This window comes from Somniosus microcephalus, chromosome 3 (assembly GCF_052327205.1).
Source record: "Somniosus microcephalus isolate GS21.2 chromosome 3, FLI_Smic_1.0, whole genome shotgun sequence".
NCBI lineage: Eukaryota > Metazoa > Chordata > Chondrichthyes > Squaliformes > Somniosidae > Somniosus > Somniosus microcephalus.
This window is the reverse complement of record NC_140989.1, coordinates 125,958,674-125,978,126: the sequence shown is the minus strand read 5'-3', so window position 1 is coordinate 125,978,126 and position 19,453 is coordinate 125,958,674. Positions and strand designations below refer to the sequence as shown.

Genomic DNA, 19,453 nt, shown 5'->3' with positions numbered 1-19,453 from the left:
TGGAAAACCTTGTTGGCAGGAGTTTGAAACAGGTTCATTTGTTTTGTTCATTTAAAACAATTTGCTGATGCTGGTTAGTGCATGCCCTGCCTATTAACATGCAAATTTGAGTATGAAATTTGAGCTAATTGTGTGTGATGAATACTATCCCATGTAGACAGTTAATGCAGGAGGGTGCGAATTGTCCGAGAGGATCTGGATTGTAAATTACTCCTGGCTTATACGGTTGGGTACCATCACTCTGGGATTTTGGGGGATGGTCTTGATTATACCATTGCAGACTCAGTTCATTCATCGTGGCAAAAATAGGTTGGAACTGCTGAAGTTAGATCTGTGTTTGCACTGTAATCTGCCTGAGCCACAAGTCTATGGTGTTGTAAGTGTTTGTGATGCATGTTTACCCAGATAACCTGCTGTTGATTACAAGGCTATCATCACGTATTATATATTAGTTGATGGTACAAAACTGCACAGTGAAAATAGTTCACAATGTAGTTACAGAAGCTGAAGATGCGTAAGCACTGTTCTATCTTGTTGTAATCCTTGCCCAAAGTAAAAAGAGTGGAACACTAGCTTGGCCCAGAATGTTCAGCAACAGCAAGATCAGCACCGTTAATGTAGCCATTTTGCATGCCGATCTCGCCATTGCAAACTTAATCCAAAATGTCCTGGTTTTAAATGCCTGCGAGCATAGCAACAGATCAGAATAGGTGCAGCCAATGTTTGCTTTTAGTGCACATTTTGAGCAGTGTGCTGATGAGCTTTTTGTCTGACTGATCTCAAGGGGGAAAGCCTCTACTGACTTGTGTTTCATAAATGTTTTAACTCGTATGTGCATCAAAAGTAGCTTTCGTGCTGAAGAAAAATAGCAATAACATGGCTACTTTATAAAAGATTCAACACTGATGAATCATGAATCAAAACTTGTGCTATTCCATTCAGAGGTGGAGTACTGGAACTTTACATGGTTGGATTGTCCCCTCGAACTTGGAATGTTGGGTTTAAGTTGCTCTTTGCTGTCAAATAAGGTCCTATTGCTAAAAAACAATGTAACTAGTGCAGTCGAAGACTTTCAGACTTGCTAAATAAAGTGCACTCTGTTTCGCTGCTCCACATCTTGTCTCTGCACTTGTTGATGAAAGTTGCTGTCCTGGTTGGGTTACAAGCCAGCCTTGGAGAGCCTGCTAAATGCTTGGTGAAATGTAGGTGAATTTCAGGTAAAACTTATACGTGTACTTTTCAGGGGGCCGATTGGCATCTCGGCTTTCGTTCTGGGTGTCCCTGACCATCTCCTTGGCCAGAACAATCCTGCCTCAGACCTTGATCCTCGTCACCCTCCGAAACTTGCCACCTGCTTGGTTAGCCAGGACTAAAGTGTAGGTGCAGCAATTGCCGATGGATACAAACCCTGATCACTTCTCCGATCATTCTTGTTCAACCGATCGCTGCTATGCGAATTCTCCTCAATGTCACTCTAGCATGCCTCGTCAGTCATTGACTTTGGGCCTCAGAAATTTCATCAGCTTGCTGAGCTGGAAGTACTCGGGCTCTCTCAGCCGCCTCTTCTTCTGCAAGAAGTGGTTGGGTAGGACCAGCTGCTCGTCTGAGATAACCCAAGACATTCCTGAAGAGCAATTTGTCTTAGTCTATAAAATAACAGTCCCTGTTGTCTTTGGGAAGCACCTTGACGTTGTTTCTGGAAGATTGGTTCACCAGGAGGGAATCTGAGACTGCGAACAGGGTGTCCTGCTTGGTCACATACACCTGCCCTCCCAGGTTCAGCTCCACTATCTCTAGAAAGGAGGTGGACATCTCACTGGGCAAGATGTTGTCACGAACAGCCATTTTTGGGAGGATCCTTGAGTTGAGAAAGGGCCTGGGTGCTTTGAGGATTCTGTCCACAGATCTCGGCTCCCAGATTAGAACCCGCACATCGCTCATTAGGAAAATGTTACGTTTTTTTATTAGATCCTGGGATGTGGGCGTCGCTGGCAGTGTCAGCATTCATTGCCCTTGAGAAGGTGGTGGTGAGCTGCTGCAGTCCGCATGGTGCGTGTACTCCCATAGTGCTGTTAGGGAGGGAGTGCCAGGATTTTGACCCAGCAACGATGAAGGATCAGCGAGATACTTCCAAGTCAGGTTGGTGTGTGACTTGGAGGGGAATTTGGAGGTGGTGGTGATCCCATGTGCCTGCTGCCCTTGTCCTTCGAGGTGGTAGAGGTTGTGGGTTTGGAAGGTGCTGCAGTGCATCTTGTAGATGGTACATACTGCAGCCAAAGAGAGCCAATGGTGGAGGGAGTGAATGTTTAAGGTGTTGGGTGGGGTGCCAATCAAGTGGGCTGCTTTGTTCTGGATGGTGTCGATCTTCTTGATTGTTGTTGGAGCTGCACTCATCCAGGCAAGTGGAGAGTATTCCAATCACACTCCTTACTTGTGCCTTGTAGATGGTGGAAAGCCTTTGGGAAGTCGGGAGTTGAGACACTCTCCACAGAATACACAGCCTCTGACCTGCTCTTGTAGCCACAGTATTTATGTGGCTGGTCCAGTAAAATTTCTGGTCAATGGTGACTGCCCAGGATGTGGATGTTGTTGGGGGATTCGGTGATGGTAACGCCGTTGAATGTCGAGGGGCAGTGGTTAGACTCTCTTGTTGGATATGGGCATTGCCTGACACTTGTATGGCATGGATATTATTTGCCACTTATCAGCCCAAGCCTGAATGTCGTTTAGGTCTTGCTGCATGCGGGCATAGACTGCGTCATTATCTGAGGAGTTGCGAATGAAATTGAACACTTTGCAAGCATCAGTGAATGTCTCCACTTCTGAAGTTATGTTGGAGGGAAGGTCATTGATGAAGCAGCTGAAGATGGTTGGGCCTAGGACACTGCCCTGAGGAACTCCTGCAGCGATGTCCTGGGGCTGAGATGATTGGCCTCTTGGCAACCACAACCATCTTCCTTTGTGCTAGTTATGACACCAGCTAGTGGAGTGTTCTCCCCTCGATTCCCATTGACTACAGTTTTACTCGGGCTCCTTGATGCCACACTTGGTCAAATGCTGCCTTGATGTCAAGGGCAGTCACTCTCGCCTCACCCCTGGAATTCGTCCCTTTTGTCTGTGTTTGGACCAAGGCTTTAATGAGGTCTGGAGCCAAGTGGTCTTGGAGGAACCCAAACTGGGCATCAGTGAGCAGGTTATTGGTGAGTAAGTGCTGCTTGATAGCACTGTCCGCGACACTGTCCATCACTTTGCTGCTGATTGAGGGTAGACTGATGGGGCGGTAATTGGCCGGGTTGGATTTGTCCTTTTTGTCGACAGGACATCCTGGGCAGTTTTCCACATTGTTGGGTAGATGCCAGTGTTATAGCTGTACTGGAACAGCTTGGCTAGAGGCGTGGCGAGTTCTAGAGCACAAGTCTTCACTACAGCTGAGGTATTGTTGGGGCCCATAGCCTTTGCTGTATCGAGTGTGTTAAGCCATTTCTTGATATCACGTGGAGTGCATTGGCTGAAGACTGGCTTCTGTGATGGTGGGGACCTCGGGAGGAGGCTGAGATGGATCATCCACTCGACACTGCTGGTTGTATTCAATGGCAACCTATTGAAGTTAGATCTGATCTGCAGTCTGTCATGTTGAGAAATGTAAATGTGTATTTGCCCATAATAGTGCAGTAGTTGCTGGCAAGAGACTGAGTTTGGATGTTTAAGGCTAATAATGAGATGCGAGCTGTCCTGCAAGTTTCACGGACCACAACACTAACAACTTGCATTTTTATAGCGCATTTAACGTAGTAAAACGTCTCGGCGCATCACCGGAGCAATTTATAAAACAAAATTTGACGCAAGCCACATGAGATATTGGGACAGGTGACCAAAAGCTTGGTCAAAGAGGCAGGTTTTAAGGAGTGTCTTAAAGAAGGATAGAGAGGTACTGGAGAGGCGGAGATGTTTAGGGAGGGAATTCTAGAGCTTGGGGCCGAGGCAGCTGAAGAGACAGCCGCCAATGGTGGCGATTTAAAATCAGGGATGCGCAAGAGGCCAAAATCAGAGGAGTGCAGCGTTCTCTGACTGGGCTGTTGCTCTTCATGTTCCTATTTTTGTCACTGCTTCAGGAGTTCTGCACACTGGGTGCTTTTGCTCATGCACTCAGCTGAGAGTTTTTTCCAGCTATCAACATTGCTATCACACAGCTTCCGGTTGTGCTTGAGCAAATTCTTCTCTGTTGCCAACCCGATTTCCTCTTGACCTATTCCAGCTTGCTGTACAGGATCCTTTGTGACATTATGGACTCTTTCCTGCAGATGACGAGCCCTGGCCCTTGCAGACATGCTGTATCAGCAGGGTCTTGATTGCGGTGGTTTTGGCCTGCTTAAGGAGCTCTAGTTAGTAATTTTGTCTGAACGATTGAACTGCATGATAGACCTTTAGTGTTGGAAGAGGAACTTGTCAAGCTGCCGAATGTGACAGCAGTAACATGACCGGGACTCTCCTCTGTATAGTTGAATGGTAATGATAATAGTCCTATACAATTTCAGCTTGGTTCTGAGATTTATCCCAAGCTAGTTCCAGGAATGGTATTTTTGTCTTGCAAGTGCAGAGCTCGTTATGAGATTATTTCATTTTCTATTTATGCATTATTTGACAACATGCTACATAAATAAGTGAACCACTTAACATTTATTTCAATATTCTCAATAGTGGTGATCAGTTGACTGTAGTACTTTACTGCAGCTACCACCTACACGATCAGCTTACCTGCCAGTATGGTGTAGCACTGTACATGTGGATCTGGTCCTTGTTCAATTCCTGTTCTATAGAATGTAGTTTAAAGTTTCAGTAACACGAACACCTATTTCAGTCTATTAGCTGGGTATAGCATAGTGTTGCCAACTCTGATTAGGTGCATTCCTGCAGGTGGTTCATCTACAAACTCCAAGCACCCCGCCCCCACACTCTCGCCATTGGTCTGTCCTCCAGGCACACTGCCTTCCACAGCCAATCGGAAAGCAAACAACTCTGTTTGCCAATTGGATTAATCTTGAATTAGTGAAACTGCCATCCCCCATCTGCAATATTTTTACAACTAATAAATTAGTGTTCAAAGAAAACTGGGGGGAAAGCGCCATTTTTTAACGCCCCTATGATTTTTCCCTCCTGAGGTTGCTTGTAGCAGTGTCCTGGAGATTAAATTCCTGGAGGCTCCAGGACAATCCTGGAGGACTGGCAACCCTAGCTGAGCAAGGGACCGACATGGGCTGGAATTTGCGGTTGGAGGTGTAACTCGAGTACACGTCCGACCCGATTTTTTTTTTTTTTTTTTTTAAATAAAAAAATCCGCACCTACCTTCAGGCTCCCGGGCTTCGAGTCCTGGGCCTGCAGGTGTACACCTGCGTAAAGGCCCAGGAATGTGGCAGTTCGAAAACGTCCATGGGATCACATGGGCCAGGTCCTCTCCTCAGAAAGGAGGATTCCCAATATGCTAACGGGGATTCCATTTACGAACGGAATCCCCATAAGCATATGAGGAATCGCCAAATGATTTATACAACTGAAATAACAATAAATGTTCCTATTTTCATATTTAAAGTCCCTTCAATAAAGTATTTACAATAAATTTAATTTTTTGAATAATTTTAAACATTATAAGCCAGGCCAAAATTTACATAAATTAATTTTAAATGTTTGCTTGATTTTTTTTCTAAATTTTTAATTTAAGGTTTACAGTAACACTTATGTTGGTGAAAGCAGGCACTGCACCTGCTTTTACCAGGTGTATGGGTTTCGTGGGCAGCAGTTGGGTAAATAGCCCTACTCTGCACCATCGCAAGTGATTTTTGGGTCAGTGCAGTAGATCTCAGGTGAAACTTGCGGGCCCCTTTACAAGGCTTATGAGTGTACACCGTCATGGACATCATTACATAAATTTAAAACAGAAATTGGCAGTTTCCTAGAAGTAAAGGGAATTAAGGGTTACGGGGAGCGGACAGGAATTTGGACATGAGTCTAGGTCCGGATTGGTCATGGCCCTGTGGGTAGCGGAGCGGGCCAGGGGCCGTGTAGCCTGATCCTGCTCCTATTTCGTGTGTCTAATTCTGTTAGATTCAGGAGATGGTTCTGTGATAGTGGATTGGCGGTTAGGATCAGATCAGCCATGATCTTATTGAATGGCGGAGCAGGCTCGAGGGGCCGATTGGCCTACTCCTGCTCCTATTTCTTATGTAAAATCCGGGCCATGTTCTTGCTGGGGAAAAATTGCATTCTGAATAACCTTAATGATTCAGCATGCCTTTTACCAGATGTTCTCAAGAAATTAATCTTGACAGTTGGGCAAGCAAGGGAGGGAGAAATGGCTGTCTTCTGCCCATGTTCTGTGGCTGAAAAGTGTGAAAGCGATTCTTCCATCTCCCTCCCCTGTATCTTTGCCCAACAAACAGATTGCACAGTAATCTAAAATGAATTCTCATGTCAGCTGTGGCTTGGTTGGTAACACACTCGCCTCAGTCAGAAGGTTGTGGGTTCAAGTCCAAATCTGGAAACTTGAGCACGTAAATCCAGGCTGACACTGCAGTGCAGTACTGAGGGAGTGCTGCATTGTCGGAGGGGTCGTCTTTTGGATGAGATGTTAAACTGAGGCCCCATCTGAGCCCTCGGGTGAATGTAAAAGATCCCATGGCACTATTTTGAACCAACGTCACAAACAGATTGTCTGGTCATTATCACATTGCTGTTTGTGGGAGCTTGCTATGTGCAAAATGGCTGCTGTGTTTCCTACATTATAACAGTGACTACACATCAAAAGTACTTCATTGGCTGTAAAGCACTTTGGGATGTCCTGAGGTTGTGAAAGGCGCTATAGAAAGGCAAGTGTTTTTCTCCTGGTTGGTATACAGTGAACAGTGGGTTTTGTTTTGCTGTTTGCTCTGTTGCTTGGTAGGATATCAAACTTGATGAATGCCTGTGGCGGGGAAAGAACGACAGCCTAAGGATGAATTCTAACCCAAGGTGTGGACTTTGCTCAGATACTTAGTATTCAGACAACTAAAAAAACAATCTGACAAATGTTCAGTTTCATCAAATTTCCAAAGACTCTTGCCCTATTCAGAATTAGCAACTTACTAATTGACCACTTGTGGAGTGTGCACGGGGAGTCATGATCAAGTGCTGTTTTCAGGTCAACAGTTAGGGAGTGGGGGATAATTGGACCAGGATGGGCAGACATCATTTAGTCTCCATTCGTACCTGTTGGCGAACAAAGACCGAGGTTTTGACTCTAATTTGATCTGCTTCTGGAAACTCTGGTCTAAACATGAAGTTTTGTGGTGAGCCGAAACTGTTACATGAAGTTATTTTGGGATCGCATTGTGCGGTAATTAATGCAAACTTTTTATTCTGCAAAAAAAAATTCACACTGGTGCATAGAGGGAGTGCTCTTGGATTTGGGTTAAGTTATATTCTCAGAGCAAAGAGAGCTCCACTCTGCTAACCATTCCACACTTGACCTGGCAGCACTTAACATTAACAGTGGATGCCCAAAGCTGACATCTCTCACTGAGAAGTGGCAACAAAATACTGTAGCATATACTAGTCCTGCCAGTGTTTAAATGTGAACAGAACAGCAAGATCCAACCTGTTGACCCCAAAATACTGTGCATCGTACCAATTATAACAATGTACTGACATGGTATTGTTTCCCCATGCTGAATCTTTGATGGGTTGAAAGCCTGTGGGGGGGCAAAGAAAGTTATTACTTGAGGATATTCAGAATTCCTGGTCTCTTTCAGAACAAATGCTGTATCGTTGACAGCCTCCCGAATTGAGATTTCTTTACCCCGCCCTTAAATCCCTGTAACACGGGTTCTGTTGTGTTCGATTACCGCTTCAACGTATCCCAATAATGATGCTGGTCTTGCTTCTAGTGAAACCCATCACAGCTTAGCCTTGAAGGAGATTAGCACTCGTGCTTTCCCACAGGATGAGTTGGCCAGACGAATGATGGGAGGGAGGGAAAGCTAAAGAAGACTTGCTTCAATTCCTCAGGTGCATCTTAAAGCAAGACCACAACGTACATGTGTAGATGTCTGAAAACCAGACTATCCTGTTGCTCAGTCAGGCTAAGAATATTTGAGATTGAGGGAAGGAGAGCAAGAGGAGCTCGGCGTGTGTGTAGGTGTGTTATACTTCATACTTGTTGGGGTTTTTGCCAATTGATTTAAAAATGTGTGAAAATAAGATGGATTGTAAGGTGAGGCTGACTAATCTACAAATTCTTTTCTATTTCAGGTGATGTTTGAAACGTACCAGTTTAGTGGAGTGTACATTGCCATTCAGGCTGTGCTGACACTGTATGCCCAAGGTATGTATGCCTGAGATTTAATTTATGTCGGAGAAATGCTAAAATTAATCCAAAAATAACACAAAATGCTGGAAACACTCAGCAGGTCAGGCAGCATGATTGGGGGAGAGAAACCAAGTTAACATTTCAGGTCTGTGACCCTTCGTCAGAACAGGAAAAAGTTGGAGATGTAACAGGTTTTAAGCAGGTGCAGAGGCAGGGAAAGGTGGGGGGGGAGGAAACAACAAAAGGGACGGTCTGTGATAGGGTGGAAGGCAGGAGTGGTTAAATGTTACAAATGGGGACGGCAGAATCCTCAACAGCTGTCGCCTGAAAAAATAGGGGCAGAGGTTATAGTCTGAAATTGTTGAACTCGATGTTGAGTCCAGAAGGCTGTAAAGTGCTCAATAGGAAGATGAGGTGCTGTTCCTCGAGCTGAAGTTGAGCTTCATTGGAACAGTGTAAGAGGCCGAGGATGGACAGGTCAGTGAGGAAGTGGAGCGGAGAATTAGTGACAGGCCACCGGGAGCTCGGGGTCCCCCTTAGGGACTGAACGGATGTGTTCCGCAAAGCGTTCACCCAATCTGCAATTGATCTCCCCAATTTAGAGGAGACCGCATCGTGAGCAGTGAATACAGTATACTAAATTGCGAGAAGTACAAGTAAATCACTGTTTCACCTGGAAGGGGTGTTTGGGGCCCTGGACAGTGGGAAGGGCGGAGGTAAAAGGGCAGGTGCTGCATCTCCTGCGCTTGCACGGGAAGGTGCTGTGGGGAGGGGAGGGGCTGTTGGAGGTGATTGAGGAGTGGACCAGGGTGTTGTGGAGGGAGCAGTCCCTTCAGAATGCTGAAAGGGGAGCTAAAATTAAACCAACTTGTAATGCAATATATAGTTTAATGCTATAATTTTTGATGGACTAAATGGTTTTTAAAATTTTGATAAAATTGATTAGACTAATATTTTAAAACTTTGGTGGATCTCCCGTGGCATTTCTGACAAGTGAGTTGAAGGATGCAGCCTGTCAGCCGTGCAGCTGATGTGCTGCTGTCTACTGCTTTGTGTCCCATGATGCTACTCGCCCATGACGCTGCCCTGTTACGTCAGAATTTTGAATACGCTAACAGGCCCTTAATCTTGATGTTCTACAGTGATGCAAGTAATGGAAGATGTCCTCTAATAAATAAACACAAAATCAAAATTACGATTTGCCTACTCAGCATAATTTCTGATTTTTATATTTTACTATGTGGTCAAGTTAAAAATGGAAAGATAATTATGAAATGCCACATAGTAAAATACTGAACAAATCATCCAATGGAATTGAAAAAAAGTTAGATCATTTATAAAATAAATAAGTGAGCAACATTTAATACATATTTATATTTAAAGAAATTCAAATTTATTAACTTAAATTTAAAAATCGCATGATGTAAAGAGCAGCTATTTAAGAATTGAAGCATGAGGAAATGGGGTGGGGGGGGAAGTATGAAACTTGATTGGAAGAGGGTTTAAAAATGTTTCTCTTTAAATAAAAATAGACACTGGGGAGAGGTGAAACAGGCAGTATCGAGTGTTCTGGAAGTCTGACCGGGGCGGGAGTTGGGGTTAGCAGGGATGGATTTCGAGCCCCAGTGTTGAAAACATTGAGTGACCATTTGAAAAAATGGGAAAAATTCATTTTAAATTGAAAATAAAAATGTACTTTTTAATAAAAATTTAAACCTACCTCTCTTATCCAGACAGGAAGGCTGTAAAGTTGGTTTTGCTGTGGTGGCTGGATTGTGGGTCTGTGCAGGATCCTGCAGCTCGATCGAATATTGAGCTAACAATGGGAACTCCTATTGATGAGACACCTAGCGGCATGATGGAGGAATAATGCCCAACTGTTGTCATTTTAACACTGGAGTAAACTCCATGCGAGTGGTTTACCTTCCTCTAAAATAGAGCACATACAGTTTAAAAAATATATCGATTTGTCGATCTCCTGTGTTATCCACCCAGATGTGGTACAGCAAAATAAACCATCGACCCGCAAAAACATTTTGGCTGATTTTTTTTCTTAAGGAAAAATTCAGGATGTTCCTCTCCAGCCCCCTTAAGGCAATCAAGCAAACTCCAGGGCACCTTGGTAAATCAAATCTCAGTATTCCAAGTTTTAAAATATAAGTAAAGTAATTCCCTAATAGAGTAGTTTCAATAAAATTGAGCAAATGTCACTTAGATTTTTTTTAAAAACTCAATACCCATATTCATTGTAACTACAATTTCCTGGTCAAGGTGGCAAATAGTATCCAAATTTTCTGGAGGATGTGAGGATGTAAAAGGAATTTAAAAATATGCTGAAAGGCTGAGATGAGGCAGATGGAATGGGAGGAGACTCATGTGAAGTATAAACGGCAGCACAGGCTAGTTGGGCTGAATGACCTGTTTCTGCTCTGTATATTCTGTCATATGCCCTCAGACCGCCATAGAAAATAAATCTTGTGTTTATCAATACTTGTATCCCCTGCAGGCTTTCATGCATTTCTGGTTAACTTCCTTCAATAGGAGTGAAGAAATGTTGGGCCCATGTACAGGTTAAGGAAGAACCATGTGTCCCACTTTACTTTTAGTGTAATTACTTGTTTTCACATGCATAGTCTTTCACAAGATTAAGCTTATATTCAGGATGTTTATGCCATCGGCTTTTTTGAATCTGAGCTTTTACTAGTTTTCTACGTTAGTATTTGGTGATAGTGTGGAGGAGTGTACTGGGGATAGTGGTGTGACACCTACTATTAATTTACATTGACAACTTGGATTCAGAAGTTGAATGGAAACTTAACATATTTGCAGATAATACCAAACAAAGATGTAAAGGCCTTAAAGGGTACAAAGGAGTTTGACCAGGGATGAGGGACTTCTGTTCTGAGGAGAGGTTGGAAAAGTTAGGACTGTTCTCCTTGGAAGGTTAAGAGGTGACCAAATAGAAGTTTTGGTAGTAGTAGTTGGAGAAAAATTATTCCTTCTGGCGAGTGGGTCAATAACCAGAGCTGATAGACTTAAAATCATTGGTAAAAGATCCAGAGGACATGAGAAATATTTTCACTCGGTTGTCGGGATCTGGAACGTTCGACCTGAAAAGGTGATGAAAGCAGATTCCATAAATAATTTTAAAAGGGAGTTGGGCAGGTACTTGAGGATGAGGAACTTAGAGGGTTACTGACAGAAAGCGGGGATGTGGGACTAAGCACGACTGCTCTTTTCAACAGCCAGGACAGGCCTCCTCCTGTGCTGTAAGTTTCTATGAAGGAGGGGCTGTTGAATCTGAGGTGGTTGCCCAGGAACAACAAAATAAATTGGATAAAATATTTTTAGTAGACACAAGTGACATGTGAAATTTAATATAGGCAAGTACACGAAGTACCTGAATACTAAGAAAAATGGGTAGCATAAGTACTGCCTGGGTGGTGGTGAAGTAGCATTGGGTGAAATGTAAGACATCTGGAGGCTTTAGTACTCATTGTTAAATTGCTGTGAAACAAATAAAGAAATCAAATAGAATGTATAACTATATAGTCAGACAGTAGAGTACAATTCAGAGTAAGTGAGCTGAGGCTGTGCAATGCTCTAATCAGATCATACCTGGAGTACTATGTCCAGTTCCAGTCACTGAGACACAAAGATTCAAGCCTTGGGAGGTGGTGCTGAGAAGACCTGTGAACCACATCCCTATCATTAGAGAACAGATTGGGGTAAACTTGAGCTTTTCAGTCTTGAGGTGATCTCGTATTGCAAAAGGTAAATCGGTAGCACTATTTAAAATTAAACCTTGGCACACAGGTTCAAATCAAGCAAAGACAAATTTAGAACTGGCGGGATGTTCTTCGCACAGTAATCGAAATGCACTTCCAGGTATGGCATTGGAGGTAAAAACCCTGGAATCATTTAAAAACATAAATAGGAGCAGGAGTCGTCCATATCGCCCCTCTTGCCTGCTCCGCCTTTCAATAAGATCATGGCTGATCTTCGACTTCAACTCCACTTTCCCTGCCTGATCTCCATATCCCTTGATTCCCTTTGTGCTAAAAAATCTATCGCTCTCGGTCTTGAATATACTCAACGATTGAGCATCCACAGCCCTCTGGGGTAGAGAATTCCAAAGATTTACAACCCTGAGTGAAGAAATTTCTCATCTCAGTCCTAAATAGCCAACCCCTTATCCTGAGACTGTGACCCCCTAGTTCTAGACTCTCCAGCCAGGGTAAACACCTCCCAGCATCTACCCTATTAAGCCCCTTAAGAATTTTATACGTTTCAGTGAGGTTGTTTCTGGATAGATGAACGCAGTTGGGGCAATTGCCTTCACCAATGTTCATCCTGTGTGTGATTTAAAGTAACTTGTTTTTGACCACCACTAAATTCCGCCCAAGCTTTTGACAGCATTGTTTTTTAAATCCTTTCAAATAAGTGTATTGCTTGCTAATATATATACAGAATATTAAAAGAAAAGTTCTACTAGCTTCCTCTACCTCTGGCACGGAAGGCAATGATCCCATTGCCCCACAGGATGAGATCAGCTAAAGCAGCACAGCCTGGGGTTCGAAACAAAAATAACGAGTCCAAATCCCTGTAGGGGAATTACATTTTAAATTGAGTTAAAGATAACTTGGCACGGAGGAAAAGTGGGTCAAATTTATTCCAGTTGGGCACTTGCTGTAAAGTGGGTCAACGAGATCTTGATTGGATCAAAGTCCTGTACTTGTGAAGTTGATTTGCACATTTATACACCAGTGCTCTTGGGAAGCTGCTGAATATTTACCATTTTTCCTGTTGCTGAAACTGCTGCCTTTACTTTTAGAGCTGATCCCTAAACAGGGGAGAGAAAAGATTGGCCTGTGCCTGACTGCCTCCTCCACCTGTCCCTTCAACACCAATTTGCAACTTTATAGCAGTTTTAATATAGAAAATAGCCCAAGCAGCTTTGGAGAGAGGGGGTAATAAAATAAAATGATCTGCTGCTGAGCCGTGGCAGGAGAGTTAGAGGTGACTAAACGCTTGGCGAAAAGGATCGGATTTGAGAAGGTTTTTAAAGGTTTAGGGAGTTTGAGTGTCGGGCCATGGCAGCTGAAGGCTCTTCAACCAATGGTGGCGTGAAGGGAGGAAAATGCAAATAGCGCTAGGGTCAGTGGATCAAAGGCTGTGGGAGGGAACACGAGACTGGAGGAGGGTGAGGTGAAGACAAGGAGGGCTTGATGACGATTTTAAATTTGGGCTGCGAGGGTACAGGGAGCTAGCGACAGGTAGGCTGAGTTTTAGAAAGTGTGAATTTATCAACTCTTAAATGGAGCATATGGGGTAGAGGATGACAAGCTGGCATGGAGGACATTGGAGAAATTAAGTCTAGAGGTGACTAAAGCATGGAAGAGGGTTTTGGCAGTGGTGAGTGAAATAGGGGCTGAGGTGGGACATGTCAGATGGGAGTAAGCAGCCTTGGTGATGGATAGGCTGTGGGGTTTGAACCTTAGCTCTGCGTGACAGGATGCCAAGGTTTCACATTACCTGATTTAGTCTGAGTGGGTGCCTGGGAGTGGGGTGGAGTTTATGCTCGTGAATAAAACCATAGCTTCAGTTTCCAGACATTTTGACTGGTCCATGACTTAATCAGTCAAGCAGTCTGACAGTGCTGAGGTTCCTGTCGAGGCAATGATCTGACTTGGTGATAAGAGCTAAGCTACTGTCAAAGTGGCTTGGAGCATGGGGGAAGTGATAAGTGAATGAATGTATAACCAGACAGATAGGCTCTGGCGAAGAGAAAAGTGTTGGTCCGGTTTTGTTTGGAGCCAGGCTATTGACAGAGGTGATGGATGCTGAGGGCCTTGGCTAACGGAACATTCTGGCCTGAAATGTGAATTGAGTGTCATTTGATCTGTGGAGGGCTGGGGGTGGGGGGGGGAGGATGTTTCTGCCAACCTGTGCCTAAGTTCTCTGGGTTAGATAACTTCCGCATGTTCCTGTTGGAAGGTGGGGTGGGGAGAATGGAGGATGTTTGCTCAATATCTTGCAAAACAGACGGAGCTGCTACCAGTGCGGCTGACCAAACAAGCAACTGCATGAAGCCCCTGAGGGAGAGCGAGATGGGTCTCCTGCTACACTAGTTTTGACTGTCCACGTCCACCCAACCCCCCACCCCCCCCATCCCAACCAATTTCCTTTATGGCAAGTGCCTAGTTTCAGCTTGTGGCAACGTTCTGTTACAGCACCACCCAACTGAGATTGTCAGATAACCTTCAGTGTTCTTTTGTGCTTCTAGTAACTGCATTCATTCACAAGTGTAATGTTTTGAATTATTCTGTCCTGATGAGCTCTTTATTCTTCTACTCTTCAGGTTTACTGACTGGTGTGGTTGTGGACTCAGGTGATGGCGTAACACACATCTGCCCTGTCTACGAAGGGTTTTCACTGCCACACCTAACACGGAGGCTTGATATTGCTGGCAGGGACATCACCCGATACCTCATTAAGGTGACGAGAAGAGTTTACTTGCATTGTTTGTCTTCAGTGTTAAATAGCCGGCCAGTGCTTTATTGCCTTTCTTCACAGTCTGCTGCTTGTCGAATGTTTCGAAACTTTCTGGCATAATGCAAAAAAGACTTGGGAATGTCGGATAAAATAATTCATCCCCTGTTAATTACGGAATAATGCAAAACTAGTATTACAGCAGTTCAAAACATGGTATTCAATTGTGGGTGCCTTGGGTTTGTTTGAAATGGGCTCATTTGTTAAAGTATACTGTCGGTGCCACTTATTGTGGTCCTGCTTAGAATGGATGAATGATTAAGCCATCACTTGGTATGGACAATCAGATTTGATGAAACCACAGAACTTTAAGGTGCTTGTGCACTGCTCCCGTGCCATTGGACTCGCCAGACTGGGAGCATGTGCTGCCAACCAAATACAGAACGGCCACAATTCACTAAGGCTGGCAGCTGGAAGACACTTGTTTGTTAAACTGAGTCTTTCAGACATTTAGTCTTGGTGATTCCTGGCAGTTTTCCATATGATTTGCAGCGGGCTGCAGAAGAGGAACGCTTGGGGAACCTTGTGCAATATAAAAATACTAAAATTAGAAACCATTGCATCAGCCCCTTCACAATCCCATTCAATGCCGTGTAATCATTTCACTTCAAGTATTACATAGAAACATAAGATAGGAGCAGGAGTAGGCCTTTCGGCCCCTCGAGCCTGCCCTGCCATTCAATGAGATCATGGCTGATCATCCAAATTCATTACCTTGTCCCTGCCTTCTCCCCATATCCCTTGATCCCTTTAGCCTTAAGAAATATATCTAACTCCTTGAATATATTTAATGAATTGGCCTCTACTGCCTTCTGTGGTAGAGAATTCCACAGGTTCACCACTCTGGCTGAAGAAATTCCTCCTCATCTCTGTCCTAAATGGCTGACCCCTTATCCTTAGACTGTGACCCCTGGTTCTGGACTCCCCTGCCATCGGGAACATCCTTCCTGCATCTAGTCTGTCTAGTCCTGTTAGAATTTTATAAGTTCAATGAGATCCCCTCTCATTCTTCTAAATTCCAGCGAGTATAAGCCCAATCGACCCAATCTCTCCTCATGCGTCATTCCTGCCATCCCAGGTATCAGTCTGCTGAATCTTCGCTGCACTCCCTCCATGGCAAGAACATCCTTCCTCAGATAAGGCGACCAAAACTGCACACAATACTCAAGATGTGGTCTCACCAAGGCCCTGTACAACTGCAGCAAGACATCCTTGTTCCTGTACTCAAACCCTCTCGCTATGAAGGCCAACATACCATTTGCCGCCTTAACCGCCTGCTGCACCTGCATGCTTACCTTCAGCGACTGGTGCGCAGGGACACCCAGGCCTCGTTGCACTTCCCCTTCTCCCAATCTTTTGCCGTTCAGATAATCGGCCTTCCTGTTTTTGCCACCAAAATGGATAGCCTCACATTTATCCACATTATACTGCATCTGCCCAAACACCCAACCTGTCCAAATCATACTGGACATTCTCGGCATCCTCCTCACAGCACACACGCCCACCCAGCTTTGTGTCGCCTGCAAACTTGGAGATATTACATCTAGTTCCCTCGTCTAGATCATTAATATATATTGTGAATAGCTGGGGTCCTAGCACCGATCCCTGCGATACCCCACTAGTCACTGCCTGCCACTCGGAAAAAGACCCGTTTATTCCAACTCTTTGCTTCCTGTCTGCCAACCAGTTCTCTATCCAAGTCAATACCTTGCCCCCAATCCCATGTGCCTTAACTTTACACGCTAATCTCTTATGCGGGACCTTATCGAAAGCCTTCTGAAAGTCCAAATACACCACATCCACAGGTTCTCCCTTATCTATTCTACCAGTTACATCCTCAAAATTTCAGTAGATTAGTCGAGCACGATTTACCTTTTGTAAATTCATGTTGACTTTGTCCGATCCTGTCACTGTTCACCAAGTGGTCTGCTTATAGAGCGTACCTACACGCATGTTATATCAAAAGAAAGCTTCTCATTAGGGGAGTCTAATAGGTGTATTTACTTTTTGGTCAGACAGAAGTTGTTTGGACACTATACAAAAAACGTTCAAAAATCCGCTCATTACCGGTTGACCAATCCTACCGCTCATTAGCGTTGAGTGACGTGATGGTTGACCAATCCTACAGTTCAGTGACCTGATGGTTGACCAATCCGCCGTCTGTGGGCGGGCCTAATCCTGCAGCCTCCCGAAACTTAGCCGCCATTTTTTTCATCCCCACAGCGACAGCACCAGCCAAACAAACCCCCACATTGTGGCTCCGGGAGGTGAGTTGGAGTCACTTGGGCCGGGCCCCTCAACCGCTCGGCCCGAGACAGAGCGGCTGGCCGTAAACCGCAGCGCGGCGGCTGCACGCACCGGGAAGCTCAGCTGGGGTCCGTCTCGGCCCGAGAGCCCGGCCGGGCCTTCAGCGCTAGGCCCCGCACGGCCACCGCGGCCGGGCTTAATTTTCAAAGCCCTTCCCCGGGTGCCAAAAGACGAGGAGGGATGGAGATGAGAGGGGGAGGTGTACAGAGACGGAGACACAGAGGGGACATACAGGGTCGGTGAGCGAGGAGGGGGGGGTCGTCGGTGAGCGAGGGGGGGGGGGGGTGGTCGTAGAGAGAGAGAGGGGTGTCAGAGTGAGAGGGTCAGCGAGGGAAAGAGTGACACAGACTGCACATCCCAAATTGCCTTGGCAACGCAGGGCCCCCCCCCAGCTAGTCTTTTATAATGGACTCTAGCATTTTCCCCACTACTGATGGCAGGCTTACCGGTCTATAATTCCCCGTTTTCTCTCCCACCTTTTTTGAACAGTAGGGTAACATTAGCTACCCTCCAATCCATGGGAACTGTTCGAGTCTGTAGAATTTTGGAAGATGACCAGCAATGCATCTACTATTTCTAGGGCCACTTCCTTAAGTACCCTAGGATGTAGATTATCAGGCCCTGGGGATTTATCTGCCTTCAATGCCGTCAATTTCCCTAACACCATTTCCCTACAAATACTGATTTCATTCAGTTCCTCCCTCTCTATGTTCCCTGACATCTCTGGGAGGTTATTTGTGTCCTCCTTTGTGAAGACAGAACCGAAGTATGTATTTAATTGTTCAGCCATTTCTTTGCTCCCCATTATAAATTCCCCTGATTCTGACTGCAAGGGACCTACGCTTGACTTCACCAATCTTTTTCTCTTCACGTATCTATAGAAGCTTTTACAGTCAGCTTACTCTCATACACTCTTTTCCCCCTCTTAATTAATCCGTTTGTCCTCCGAATCCTAAACTGCTCCCAATCCTCAGGTTTACTGCTTTTTCTGGCCAATTTATATGTCCTCTCCTTGGATCTTGTTATCCCTAATTTCCCTTGTTAGCCACAGTTGAGTCACCTTTTTTGTTTTATTTTTATGCTAAACAGGGATGAACAAATTCTGTAGTTCATCCATGCGATCTTTGAATGTTTGCCATTGCCTATCCACCGTCAACCCTTAGAGTAACATTCCCCAATCAATCCTACCCAACTCGCGCCTCATACCATCGTAGTTTCCTTTATTTAAATTCAGGACCCTAGTCTGAGTCAAATACTTCACTCTCCATCTTAATGAAGAATTCGATCATATGATCACTCCGCCCCAAGGGGCCTCGCACAATAAGATTGCTAATTAATCCTTTCTCATTACTTAATACCCAGTCTAAGATGGCCTGGTCTCTAGTTGGTTCTTCGACATATTGCTCCAGGAAACCATCCTGTATACACTCCAGGAATTCCTCCTCCACAGTATTGTTACTAATTTGGTCAGCCCAATCTATATGTAGATTAGCCACCCATGATAACTACTGTGCCCTGATTGCACGTGTCTCTAATTTCCCGTTTAATGCCATCCCCAACCTCCGCATTACTGTTTGGGGGTCTGTATACCACTCCCACTAACGTTTTCTGCCCCTTGGTATTTCTCAGTTCTACCCATACAGATTCTACATCAGAGATAATATCCTTAGAGTTGTTAATCCCCTCTTTAACCAGCAATGCTATCCCACCTCCTTTTCCTTTTTGCCTGTCTTTCCTGAATATTGAATACCCCTGGATGTTGAGTTCCCAGCCTTGGTCACCCTGGAGTGGAGCCATGTTTCCATAATCCCTATCATATTCGTTTACCTCTTTGTGCAGCTAATTCATCCACCTTATTACAAATGCTCCTTGCATTAAGACACAAAGCCTTCAGGCTTGTTTTTTTAACACTCAGACCTTTTAGAATTATTATTTACTGTGGCAATGTTTGATTTAAACCCTTGATTTCTCTGACTGCCACCTTTGTTTTTCTCCTTCCTGTCTTGCTTTTATCCTTGTTTCCCTTTCCTCTGTCTCCCCGCTCAGGTTCCCAACCCCCTGCCATTTTAGTTTATACCCTCCCCCAGAGCACAAGCGAACATAATCTTCCAATCCTCCTTGGATAAGAGCTGGTGTCAGAGGACTGGAGAATTGCAAATGTTACACCATTGTTCAAAAAAGGGTGTAAAGATAAATCCAGCAACGACAGGCCAGTCAGTTTACCCTCGGTAGTGGAGAAGCTTTTAGAAACTATA

The 19,453-nt window shown here is 44.7% G+C and overlaps 2 protein-coding genes and 1 pseudogene across 5 annotated transcripts in view; 2 read left to right on the top strand and 1 right to left on the bottom strand.

Annotated features, from left to right (window-relative positions):
- sertad2b (SERTA domain containing 2b) overlaps positions 1-19,453 on the top strand; it is a 542,965-nt gene that overhangs the window by 161,251 nt on the left and 362,261 nt on the right. The window lies entirely within an intron of this gene.
- Positions 1-19,453, top strand: part of LOC147121388 (actin-related protein 2) — a 63,652-nt gene that overhangs the window by 30,728 nt on the left and 13,471 nt on the right. For all 3 annotated transcript variants that reach the window (XM_085981608.1, XM_085981609.1, XM_085981610.1), the window contains 2 exons: positions 8,282-8,354; positions 14,701-14,837. In XM_085981608.1, coding sequence (XP_085837734.1) covers positions 8,282-8,354; positions 14,701-14,837 — 210 coding nt within the window. The remainder of the gene's footprint in view (positions 1-8,281; positions 8,355-14,700; positions 14,838-19,453) is intronic.
- On the bottom strand, positions 1,054-1,845 carry LOC147121389 (BTB/POZ domain-containing protein KCTD8 pseudogene; annotated as a pseudogene).